This window comes from Podarcis raffonei, chromosome 6 (genome assembly GCF_027172205.1).
Source record: "Podarcis raffonei isolate rPodRaf1 chromosome 6, rPodRaf1.pri, whole genome shotgun sequence".
NCBI lineage: Eukaryota > Metazoa > Chordata > Lepidosauria > Squamata > Lacertidae > Podarcis > Podarcis raffonei.
The window spans coordinates 76,297,409-76,310,645 of NC_070607.1; the positions used below are offsets into that span (position 1 = coordinate 76,297,409).

The window sequence follows — 13,237 nt, forward strand, 5'->3', positions numbered from 1 at the left end:
TTTAAACCACTTTTTAATGCTGAAATGTGAAGGGCCAAGTTAGCAGAAACAGTTAAGATGAAATCACTTACCAACGTGAACGGCAGGCAGATGACTCTCCGGATCTCCAAGCTCAGAGCTGCCATCTCGACCTCCAGGCTCCCAGGATTCACTGTTCTCAGAAACCTCAGAAAAGGCATCGACTGTCCCTTTTTGACTGCCGGCTGGCTCACCAACACTTGAGGACTGATCTTCACTTCCTGTGTCTGACACTCCCCTGTTTTCTTCATCTAGCCTTTCGGCAAACCACAGCCTGATCTGTTGAGTAGTCATCTGAGTTCTCTCACACAGTCCTGGGAGGTCATCTTCACAAAGCACCTTGTTCTTTTGGAAATAGTCCTGCAGGACCACCCTGCTGGTCTCACTGGAGGTCGATAGATCTTTAGGAAAGATACCATGCTTGTAGTTCTCATACCACCTCAAATTTCCATTTTTTAAACCATAGCGACTATCTCCAAACCAACGGATCACCTCAGTCCTGGGAAGTCCTGTATGAGAACATATTTGGTCATATTGTTCATTTGTCGGCCGCTGGGTCTGCACAAAGAGCTGCTTGAGCAAATGTCTCTGCTGAGCAGTCTTTTTAGAACTTAGCTTGGGCTTCCGGGGGTTCTCTCTTTGGACATCTTCACTCAAGCCTAGCACCTCACTTTTGCCATTTGACTCAGTCACCTTAAAGTTCTTAAGGTTGATTTTTATAGGGGTTACTTTGCGCTCTCCTGGCATTTGAGAGCTGGTGGCTGCATCCAATGAGCCATTTTCACTGGAAGCTTTCACATCGTCCGAGGAGCCCTCGTCTTCCCCTGAGTCGTCTTCGGCATCATCGTCCCTCTGCCGCTCTGCGTCTTTGATCACCTGCCGTTTCCTCCGCTCCGAGAACCAGCTGTCAATCTCTCTCCTCGTCATTTTGGTTTCGCTCCTCAAACGGTCCACTTCCTCCTCTGGAGGAGAGGGATTTTGTGCAAAGCTGCTTTCCAACGCTCTGAGCTGCTCAGGAGCCCTCTCTTTATATTTTGTAGCAGAGAAATCGGGTGTCTGATGCCAGGATTGCCGGCGGGCTGGGGTGTGAACAGCAGGTGTTGCTGCCAACGTGGAAGTTAATTCTGGGGTTGCTTTAGGAGAAGAGGTGAAGGTAATTTCAGGCACAGAATCTATTATTATTGTATTATCTCCAGCATGTATACCTTTGCCACCTCTGATGTTCCTGCAATGGTACCTCCTATCGCTAAACCATTTTCGAACTTCCCTTGTACTAAGGCCTGTGATTTTTGTAAGCCGCTCCACTTCAGCATGTCCAGGAAACTGGTTCCTACAGAAGCTGTCTTTCAATGCAGAGAGCTGCTCATAAGACTTCTTATTTTTGTATATACTGGGATCTAAGAATGCCTGTGAAGTTATAGTTGGGCAAGCAGTGAGCTGTGATGGAGCAGCACTCACCACTTTCACAGGGGACGAAGTGCTAGAAACTGACACAGCGGCAGGCGGCTTTGCTATCTGAGTCTTTGGAATGGATGTGACTGCTATTGCAAGAGATGAGGTTGTCCCTTGAAGTCCATTTGATATTATTGGTTGCGTAACCAATACACCACCTGCTCCTTCGGGTTTCCCAACAGAATGGCCAGGTAAACTGGCCTGAATGAGATGCTGAACACTACTGGGGCTTGCAACTAGGGGTGTATTTAACACTGTAATGGTGGACTGGGGTATGGACTGAATCACAGTGTTAAACATTTTCTTCCGTGCATCTTCTATCTCCTCCGGTGACCAACTGATACCCTGCTTCAGCCTCTGGGCAGTAAACCAAATCTTCAGCTGTTCTTCTGGGTACTTGGTCACAACAGTCAAATAGCAAAGCTCAGCTTTGGTAGGGTAAGGGAACTTATGGAAAGAGTTTTTCAGAAAGCTATTAGAGTCCATTGTTGCATTGTATGTTGGGATACTGCTCAGGGGAATCATTACCTTGGGAAGGGATTTTGAAGTGGGTAGCTGCTGGTGAAGTTGTTGCTGCTGCTGCTGTTGCTGCTGCTGCTGTTGTTGCTGCTGCTGCTGCAGCTGCACAAATTGAGTGAGGCCTGCCTGCAAAACAGGTACATTTCCTATTATTGAGCCATTGACAACATGTGTTGGTTTAACTGTTCCTGTTGATGATTGGTTCACTGGCACCGGTCCATTGGTGAATGGCTGCTCGCCAACTTTTTTCTCTAGATCCTTGACTGGTTTACTAGATACGTTTTCTTTCAGCGTGTGGATTTTTTTCACTTCTGGTTTCGTTTTCATTATCTTCATAATGGGTGTTTTGGTAATGATAATTTCAGCTTGGCTGTCTTGACCTTCCTCAGGGAGGTCCCCCAGAAGGTCCTGGCTGCTGCTGGCATCTCCAATGGTTTGCTCCACAATCACATGCTTGCCTTGTTTCACGACATTCCAGATTAAGCCAGTTTCCCCAATGTGGCACTCTGCGTTGTGGCAAGAAAGTTCTTTGTGACTCTTGACCAGGAAACTGCACTGCACACACACAAAGGATGGGCCTTTGCTAAAGTCTATGTGCTCAGAATCAAGGTGACCAAGGAACTGATTAATGTCTCGAGAGCCAAAATTGCAATACATACATCTGTAAGTATCACCATCTAAGATACCACTATGTCCATTGGACAACAGCCCATTTTTGTGATTATTGTGAACAACAGTGTCACTAATAGGCAGAGTTGCAGGAGTAACAGACTGTTGAGATCCTTCACGATCAACTCCAACAGAGTCTGGTTGCGACTCCTGCAGTGCCAGTGTTTTTGGTGGTATCATGCAAGGCGTTGTGGATTTCCTTTTGCTGGCCATTTTTACAATCAGTGAAGATAATAAAAGATTAGAGGGCAGGTGCTACTTTTTGAGACTGCTTTGCAGGCTATATTCCTGAAAATCCATGATGCCCAGAAAAATGTGTGTGTCAGGAGTCTTGACAACCATTTAAGTCAGCCATTGAATCTGAGGAAACAAAAAGAATAGCATCTCAGCAAAATATTGTGCTAAACATTTTCACCAGCACAACCGCAGGCTGTTTATTACTCAGTTATATACTGTGTTGCATATACATCATAAGATAGTTAACTAAGAAACAGCATTTCTCTTGGTCAACTGAGAAACTGAAAGCAGTTGTCTTTATAGAGCTAAGGAGAGACAGATATGTTGGCCACACATCACAGCATAGCTGATATTTTGGAGAAAACACAACCTACAATATAGGAAAAATTTAAAGTGACCCAAATTAAAGCTGTCATGGAGGTTTTCTAATTTTGATTCTCCTCTACCCACCCCTCCAGGTAATGATGACTATATCTGTTTTCACTAAAGTACAATGCAGTTTTTAAATCTAAATAAAAGATGGAATACTAGTCAAAGTTTGATTTTCAGTAGGTCTCCTCTGAGTATGACTAATATTGGATATTATCCATGGGGTGCGATTCATCTAATGAATTGCATTAGATGTATGAAAAATCACTATAAGACTGGCCAGCCAAGTGTGCAAGCAGGAACCATCAATGCTGGAACCAAAAACAATTCCAGAAACTGGTGTTGCAGAGATTATACGTGCTGGTTTTTGTAGCAAATGCAGGTCACAAATACACCTTTATTTTAAAAGGAGGAAAACACTTCTTGTTTTGTTGATACATGTCTGACACATTACTCAACGAAGCAGGATAAATTAGGTGATAAGCTACAGGTTTCTCACACAAACATTAGCAGAAGCAAACTTATAGAACCTTATATGCCTATGAGAGTGAAAGAGAAGCTACACAACTGATTTACACTAGAGGGGATAAGTACATGGAGGGTGGGGGGAGATACCTGACAGCTGAGCAAAGTCAACATACACATGCTGAAAATTAGAAAAAGGGCTTTTCTATGCAAGTTTCCCTATGCACATGCACATAATTAAACTGCACTGGATATATCCATAGGAATAACTAAAGAGGGCTTTGCCTGATTCCCACAGTGTTCATGCATGTACAGTGGTACCTCCGGTTGCAGACAGGATCCATTCCGGAGATCCGGTCGGATCCCGAGGTTTCCATAACCTGAGGACCGCTTCTGCACATACATGCGTGGCAAAACCCAGTAAAATACTTCTGGTTTACCATGCGCGCATCCCGAAGTTTACATAACCAGAGGGTTACGTAAACGGAGGTTCGACTGTATTCGGAATAGGAAGACATAATGCAGTTTCTATACTCTTAAGAGGATCACTTTTGTTGATGCAAAGTGGATACACCCCAGAATTCTCCCAAACTTCGCCTCCTGCAAGACAATCAGCCATGCTCCTTCTGGTGGTTAGAGGCACCTTTGCAAAGGAAGAATGAACCCTTATGGCACTTTCACACAAACAAGCTGTGCGGGAATTCAGATATCACTCCAACTTGGAAAGGGTCCATTACTCTGATGGTTGGGATAGATATACAAAAACACAGAGCTACCTTGTGCAGAGCCACTACTGTCTGCTTGGAATGTTTTCCAAGATTCCAGACAGTGTCCCTTAGCCTTACCACTCTGGGTTCTTTTTCACTCGTAATGCATGGGACTGAAACCCCCGATCGAAATAAGCCTGTGATGTGTGCAGGGGTCTTCCCCATATGGGTTGTAAAGTGGCAACCATATGGCAAGGTTTAAGAGAGCCCCAGAAAGAAAGAAAGAAAGAAAGAAAGAAAGAAAGAAAGAAGGAAGAGTTAAATAACATTCTGGTTTGCTAAACCAGAGTTACTGATTGACTAAATGTTCCTTAAGTTCTTTAGCGCTCCATGAAGGCTAGATCTCCAGAATGAAAAGCAGTGATGAGTGTGTCATTTACAGAACAACCACAGGGAAAGCTGTTTTGATTCAGCTGAACCGCTAAAAAGGCCAGATCTGGAACACTGTGGCAGCCTGACCTTATTCCCAGAGGAAAAAGTTAATATTTGCTCGGCCCTCTCATGTAAAGTTAGCTGGAGTTTAAGCACAGTGACAACACACCAGACAAAATGTAATCGAAGGGACTGTTTGTACATTTCTTTTCCCCCTAGAACAGTTATATAAGCACTATGCAGAAGGCTGGTGCACACTTGCATTTGCAACTTGAGTTGCGTACTGAGCAGACCACAGGATGTTTTAGATTACTAAGCAGGCAGGGCTCGTGTATTTACAAGTTGCGAAAGAGCCAAGCTCAGGGGCAACACTTCTTAATTCACATCACAACAGGTTAGGCCCAATTTCTAAATTTTCAGAAATTGTTCATTTAAGCATGAGTGCGTGATGCTGTCATACAATTAGCCAAGACCACCATATGTTCCAGCACTGTCTTGTCTAATAACAGCTCCTCAATGTATCGGGGAGACAGCTCCTCCTCATCACTTGCAAGCTATGATCCTTTTAACTGGAGGTCCCAAGGGTTGAATCCTAGAACTGTAGAGTTGGAAGGGACCCCGAGGGTCATCTAGTCCAACCCCCCACAATGCAGGAATCTTCACTAAAGCATCCATGACAGACGGCCATCCAACCTCTGCTTGAAAACATCCAAGGGAGGAGAGTCCAGCACCTTCCAAGGGAGTCTATTCCACTGTTGAATGGCTCTTACATTCAGAATCTCATTTCTTGTATCTTAAATCCATTGGTTTGGGCCCTACCCTCCACAGCAGGGAGGAATCTGGGACCTTTCACATGTAAAAATGCTGTACCCATTTCCTATGGCCTCTTCTCCAAAATAAACAACTTAAAACTGCTTTAACCAGTGCCAATTTATATTACACATTGTTTTCCTACAGTAAAAGCATCATAATTGCTCAGGGATATTTCAAAACTTTCATAGAATCCTAGAGTTGGAATAGACCACAAGGGCCATCGAGTCCAACCCCCTGCCAAGCAGGAAACCCCATCAGAGCACTCCTGACATATGGTTGTCAAGCCTCTGCTTAAAGACCTCCAAAGAAGGAGACTCCACCACACTCCTTGGCAGCAAATTCCACTGTCGAACAGCTCTTACTGTCAGGAAGTTCTTCCTAATGTTTAGGTGGAATCTTCTTTCTTGTAGTTTGGATCCATTGCTCCGTGTCCGCTTCTCTGGAGCAGCAGAAAACAACCTTTCTCCCTCCTCTATGTGACATCCTTTTATATATTTGAACATGGCTATCATATCACCCCTTAGCCTCCTCTTCTCCAGGCTAAACATGCCCAGCTCCCTTAGCCGTTCCTCATAAGGCATCGTTTCCAGGCCTTTGACCATTTTGGTTGCCCTCCTCTGGACACGTTCCAGTTTGTCAGTGTCCTTCTTGAACTGTGGTGCCCAGAACTGGACACAGTACTCCAGGTGAGGTCTTATTTTACTTTCTTATTTTATTTTTAAGTTTGGCAATTTCACTAATTGTTCACTAAATTTAACCATCCAGGGATCCTTTACCTTTACCTTACCTAATATTTTCTCTCTCCAATTTTTACCTTGTTTTAAAGAAAGTTTATGTTTAATGTTGTTGTTTGTACTTTTATATAGGCATTGGGGTCAGGTAGTTTCAGCCCCTATCCTGTCCCAAATTCTAATCTCACTAAAATAATCTTATTTAACAACAGCAGTTACGTTCAGATGGTGTTAGCCATTGCGTACTATGGTTTTATTTATATTCTAGGAAGGTTGAAATTTCATTTTTTAATTTTTTTTAAAAAAATAATATTTATTAGAGTTTCAGACAAATCACAAAAATAAAGAAAAAGAAAAAATATCAAAGCAAAACAAAAAAGAATAGAAAATACAAAATACAAAGAAATAAAGCCAATTAAAAACAAATCAATCCTTCCATATCTTGTCTTTCATTTGCTTTTTTCCCAGACCTCCTCACACCTCCCTTTTTTGTATTCTAGTTCCATAGCTGTTTCAGCAAATCCTTACCATTTTTTCCTTTATCTTAATAGTTTATCTTAATATGTTGTAACTTTACATTCTCACCTGTTAACAATCCATTTTTACATACCCCTTAATAACATTACTGCTAAAACCACATAACTTCATTCCAACATCCTTCTAACATTCCTTAATTTTACAATATTTCTGTAAATAATCTTTAAATTTCTTCCAATCTTCTTCTACCGACTCTTCTCCCTGGTCTTGGATTCTGCCAGTCATTTCCACCAGTTCCATATAGTCCATCAGCTTCATCTGCCACTCCTCCCGGGTGGGTAGATCTTGTGTCTTCCAATACTTTGCGATGAGTATTCTTGCTGCTGGTGTTGCATACATAAAGAAAGTTCTATCCTTCTTTAGCACCAGTTGGCCAACCATGCCCAGGAGAAAGGCCTCTGGTTTCTTCAGGGAGGTATATTTAAATACCTTTTTCATTTCGTTATAAATCATCTCCCAGAATGTCTTAATCCTTGGGCATGTCCACCAAAGGTGAAAGAATGTACCTTCAGTCTCATTACATTTCCAACATTTATTGTCAGGTAAGTTATAAATTTTTGCAAGCTTGACTGGTGTCATGTACCACCTGTAGATCATTTTCATTAAATTCTCTCTTAAGGCATTTCATGCCGTAAACTTCATACCTGTGGTCCATAACTGTTCCCAGTCAGCCATCATAATGTTGTGTCCAACATCTTGTGCCCATTTAATCATAGCAGATTTCATTTTTTTTAAACCCACTTAACATCACACCTACTAACTGTTACACTTTGAGACAGCTAAGTTGAAAGGGGGAGGGTATAAGTAAAGTACCATAAGATCTTTTAAGAAACAATATTAGAGGTCCTCTAAGATGTACCAACCCTACATAGCTCATGGCTGTCATACAGCTGATGCTACCCAAGTTATTTTGATGGCCTTGAACACTTATTAAGGAAAGCACAACTCTGGGTAAGTGTAAGTCATCTATACATTAATGTAATTAAGTTTTAAATAAGTACCGCTAGGTAAGAGTGCCCCAGTCCCTTTCAGCTGGCTTGTAAATGGCTTATTTTCATATAATTAATAAAGGCAGGGTTGTTAATGCAAAACATTCAGTCTGGTCAATGCCAAAGTCTACATTTAGAAGATTAAAAGTGTGATCTTCACCCAAGGCTTGCTTAGCAACCAAAACTGAACATGTGCCATGTTTGAGCTTAGATTCTTAAGACCACTGAATACTCAATAAGGTTTTCCTTTTAATGAGCTTTCAGTACCAGTTTACCTACACAACTAAGGTGGAAGAATATTAAGAAAAGAGAAGTTACGACATGAGTGATCAAGTCCTCTGATCTCCGAATATGGATGTGTGTGTACTAAATAACCCCAGAGGCTAAGGGTCTACAGTGCCAACAGCATCCACAGGTAGCTTTTGGTGACAGCTTGCTTGGCATACTCATTGCCATGCTAGTGGCAACTGGCACAGATGGCAAAGGCAGATTCCCTGCAGCACCCATAAGCAGCTGGACCCATATCTTGTGAAAAGTTTACTTCTGCTGGGACCATATGGAAGGCCCATCCAAATATAGACTGTGTATGAGTGGGTCAGCATTGTGCCCTCCCATGAGGTGGTAAGGAAGCCACATTCTGCAGCCTTTGAAATGCGTTTGTGGGAGGGGGTTTATTATTTTGTTGTTTTTCTTTTAACTATTTACTTGTGCTTTTACCTTGTATCCTTATCTTGTGAACCACCCTGAGATCTTATGATGAAGGTATATAAATCTAATAAATCTAATCTAATATATAAATCTAATAAATATAAATCAAATAAATAAATCTAAATAAATAAAATCAAATAAATTATCAGTATTAAGTCGGTTAAAGTTATAATTACATTAGCTGTAGCACACACCCACAGACACAAATATAGGCAGGCATGTGGGCTGAGAAATTCCTTGTAACCTTAATTTTTAAAAACAAACTATGATGAAGTGCTGCTTTCAAATAACATCCAATTAAAGGGACACTAAATGAGCCATAATTTTGACATGAATGCTGTAGGTATTTGTTTTCATGTCATTAAAAAAAAAAACCCAAGGCAACTTATGATAACATTAAAAAAAACCTGCAAAAAAATCCCCAACAAAATTCACAGACTAGAACAAAGGTAATCACAGCAGCACAACTAGATTAAGTGGGGAAATGGCATAATTTAAGAGGTCGGGTTGAGGCTCCAAACTGCAGCCCTAAGACATGGAATGTCCTCAAACATTTCCTATCACCTGCACCCAGGTTTGAAAGTGGAAAGGCCTGGTGCACAGGCAAACTTGGCACATCGTTAGATCACAGCATTGATAAACATGTCTCCGAGCTGGTTGGATCACTGTTTGCTAATACAGAGAACCATTAACAGCAGAGAACCATTTCCACATTGATTTATCTGCACATGAATCTTTGTATTACAAAAAAGATTTGGGGTGCACTTCAGGAGAAGCTTCCAATTTACCTGGAGCCACTGCCACACCTGTTCAGCTGTCATCAACCCACATAAACTGAGTATGCTAGAACACATCCAATAATCCTCTGAAACTACTTTGCAGAGGGAAGATTGGTAACGGATTTTTATCCAACTGCATTTCACAAAGCTTTTCTTGTTTTTAAGAATACGGAGACTGCAGAAATTCTACATAGACTGTGCCACTTTCAAAGACTTGAATCTTTTAAATAAGAATCCACTTCTTCGTCCTTATTCATTGCAATATTTCTGCAATGCCTGAAGATTTGCTCTGGTCCTATGTAGAAGCTCAGATGTTAAGTACTCTGAAGGGGAGACCAATTGTGGGCAAGAGATGCAGCTTTGCACACTTACATCCAGACATCTCAGGATGCTTCTAGTAAGTAAGGCAATAGCATTTCCTTCGCATTGGTAATCAGCGCTTGCCAAACTGTTGCACAGTAGTTCCACCATTCAGCTTAATTATCCCTTGATCTACCAACTGAACATGTTGCCGGGGTGATCAAGTGATGAAGGGCTGAAATCTTAATGTTGTTTCAGGCCAAAAACTAAATTGAAAAATAATAATGTTGAAGAGTAAACTAAGGCCTGACATCACAATACAAGCTTGGACAAACACCTACATGGAGGTAGCTCCTTCCTTGTTCAAAAGTTTTATCTGATCTCAGAGAGCTAATCAAGAATTACATCAGGAGAGAAGCTGGGGGAATAAGCAATCAAGTGGCAAGCCTAACTGAACTGCAATTTTTAGATTCCCCGTGCGGAACACAGTTCATAAAGTTATGAACCTTCAGTTCATAAAGAGCATCTCAGAACCTGAATTACAGGTTGAAATGGACAAAGTGGCTCAGAAGCAGATCAGGTTAAAAAACAAAACAAAAGATGCATTTACTCTATAAGACATACCTCCTCTGCTATGTCACCATTACAGTCATTTAAAGGAGCCAGCCTATGTGACATAATTGCTGTGTGCAGGCAATGCCTCTCAACTCTGCTAAGAACTCATGGTACCCTTAGCCTCCCTCAGCCCTCTCTCTGTGAAATGGGGGCAGTAATATCAGCATATCTTTGCTTTTTTAAAGATTACTGGAAAATATGGTGAGAACCCTTAGCACTTAGCTGCTATGTTAGTAAGGTTAAAATCAGGGGGCTCACCCAAAACAAACAAATCACCCACTAAGAAGAAAGAAAGAAAGAAAGAAAGAAAGAAAGAAAGAAAGAAAGAAAATGTTTGTATAATACTATCAAAATGTAAACACTGGAACTGCTGCCATTTTAATCTGTAAAACAGCCCCACGCAGTTTGCATCAGTATCAAGAATGGCTCTATTGTGCCCATCCTTCAATTGTGCTTTGTAGATGTTGCCTGGCTTTCAAAACGCTTGGATGGTTTATGGGCACAGAAAGACCAGTTGAGTGAATGATCACATTCATTTCCCAAACCAGGGCAGAACGGAGATTTGTTTATTTTTTTAATCTGGATCAAACTGTTGAGAGATGCGTTTTGTCCAATTGAGCCATGCAGCATAAATATTTAGGAGCTGCTTGCCTCTATTTGCTCTTGTTAAATCAATTCTTTGTAGAGCACAATATGAAAGCAGCCAATTTCAGTTTTCTTCCATTTGCATAGATCTGTAATTGCATCTCTCTGTAGGACTACCCTTGAGGTTGGTTTGGAGGATGCAACTGGTGCAGTGGTCCAGCATCCTGTTCTCACAGGCCAATCAGATGTCTATGCAAACAGGACCTGAGTGCTAGAGCACTCTTCCCTCCTGCGGTTTCTGAAAGGCAACTCTGGCGCAACTTCTGGTTTAGAACAAGTACTGTTTTAATGCAGAGCCTCTCGGGAATTGTGGGTAGACCCAACGTTCTTTCCCTCCACCCAACTTTTATCTCAAAACTTCACCTCTGCTTACAGTATTCTATACCTTTTGCTATTGGCATTTGATTCAGTATTTCGCCCTTCCATCCTACAACCAGGTACAGGGTTACAAAGCTTAGGTTAACAAACTCTCTGAACAAGTGCTCTGCATCTCTTATTGCTGCCTCCCACCCACCCTCCCTTTAAAAAAAAATCTGCTGTGATACTTTTTTTTTTGCTCACAATCAGTTTCAAGTTTCAGAACACTGAAGATAAGCAATAACAAAAATCCAGGTGACTCAGGTGGCGGCAGGCTTTTATAACACTGATCAAATGAGAGGACAATCTTGATAGCAGCATTAAAACTAATTCCTTCTGTGGAGGTGCACAAGAAGCTTAGTGAGTTCAGAAGAAAGAATTCTGGGCTAGAACTTCATAGCCAGCTTAAGATCTTTTAATTTGCAGTCTCCATGCCAGAAATTTCGCATGAGGCAACAGGGGCATTCATTGCCAGATCCTAGCATCCGCCACATTCATGGAAATTAGTGACATTTTAAATGCAAATTACACATACCAATTATTAGTGGGCATTCATTAACTGCACATGCTTTGTATATATCAGACCACAGAGGTTTGAAACAGAAGGTCTGGTATACCCAAGTTAGAAAAGTTTGAATGCTTTCTGCAAAATGTTGAGATGGGGAGTAACAAAAGAGCCCGCTCTTATTCTGAATGCATGCACAACTTATTTCTGATGTATTTCATGCTATGGTTAGCTGAAATGACTATGGGGGGGGGAGAATTGTCCCCTTAGAAAATATCAATTATTTCCCCCTCTTTTTCTTAAGAGCTTGGTTTCAAGGCAACTTCATTATAGCCGAACACTTTTTCAGTTTTCTGAATATGCTGGTTTGCTGCTCTGAGTTGTTCTGCTCACTGAACTGGCTCATTCTTTTTGCAGAACAAACTGTTCCATGTTGAAGCAGGATTTGGCACTGTGTTAACAAAAGAGTCCCCCCTCTACTTTTGACAGCATTCTGCCAAAGACCTAGTGCATTTCCAGTGCCAAGATACAAAAGGTCAGAAGGGGTCAAGCCAAACAACGGGTATACGCTACAGCATGTGTTGCAGACAGCAAAGTGAATTGAGAGGGGGAGCAACTGTACCCCATTTTTTTTCAGAATAGCTATTGAGGCAGAACAAGAAAAGTATCACCTGTAAGCCTTAAAGCATTTGCTGGTTTGCAGAAGATCAGAATGGCATAGAAAAGATAATTTACTCCCAGTTTCAGCTATGCATGCTTCTTTCTGGGACTGAGATGTGTCGATCCCTCAAGCTGGGGAGATTTTAAGGAACCTGAGAGTTTTGAATGGGTTGGTTCTGTCCACTGGGGCCAAATATTCTTTGCCATTGCTCTCATCTCCCGCTTGGGATTTAATGAACTCTGGCAATGAGCTACTCTCCGTAAATCACAAGCAGTGATAAAACTGAATATCATCTTACGAGAAACAAAGTCAACTTTCAACATGTACAACAGTAAGTTCATTTACTCAAGTCCTGAGAATATGGGATGGTGCTCAGAGTCATGCTCCATTATTCAGAACACGCTGAACACCAGGAAGGAATAGCTTGGGTGCTTCAGTTATCAGCTTCTTGGTTTTTTAAAAACATAAAAGCAGCGCATGAAATTAACTCTGTTTTTTCTAAGATACCAGTTTTTCTCCCATCCCCTCTAAGCTGGAAGAGAAAAGCAAAGGTGTGTGGGGGGGGGAGAAGCGGATATTGCATCAATGTGACACTAAGTCAGGTTTGATAAAGTATAGTAAACATACAGCAACTGCATTCAGAGGAAAACCATGGAGACACATGCTTCCAATATCAGGGGCATAGAAGGGACATGTGCTATACAGTCAGCATAGATGGACAAGCATTGC

General features: G+C 41.6%; 1 protein-coding gene across 2 annotated transcripts in view; it reads right to left on the minus strand.

Moving 5' to 3' along the window:
- ZHX3 (zinc fingers and homeoboxes 3) overlaps positions 1-13,237 on the minus strand; it is a 47,563-nt gene that overhangs the window by 4,030 nt on the left and 30,296 nt on the right. For both annotated transcript variants that reach the window (XM_053394065.1, XM_053394066.1), the window contains exon 3: positions 72-3,018. In XM_053394065.1, coding sequence (XP_053250040.1) covers positions 72-2,871 — 2,800 coding nt within the window. In that variant the 5' untranslated portion in view covers positions 2,872-3,018. The remainder of the gene's footprint in view (positions 1-71; positions 3,019-13,237) is intronic.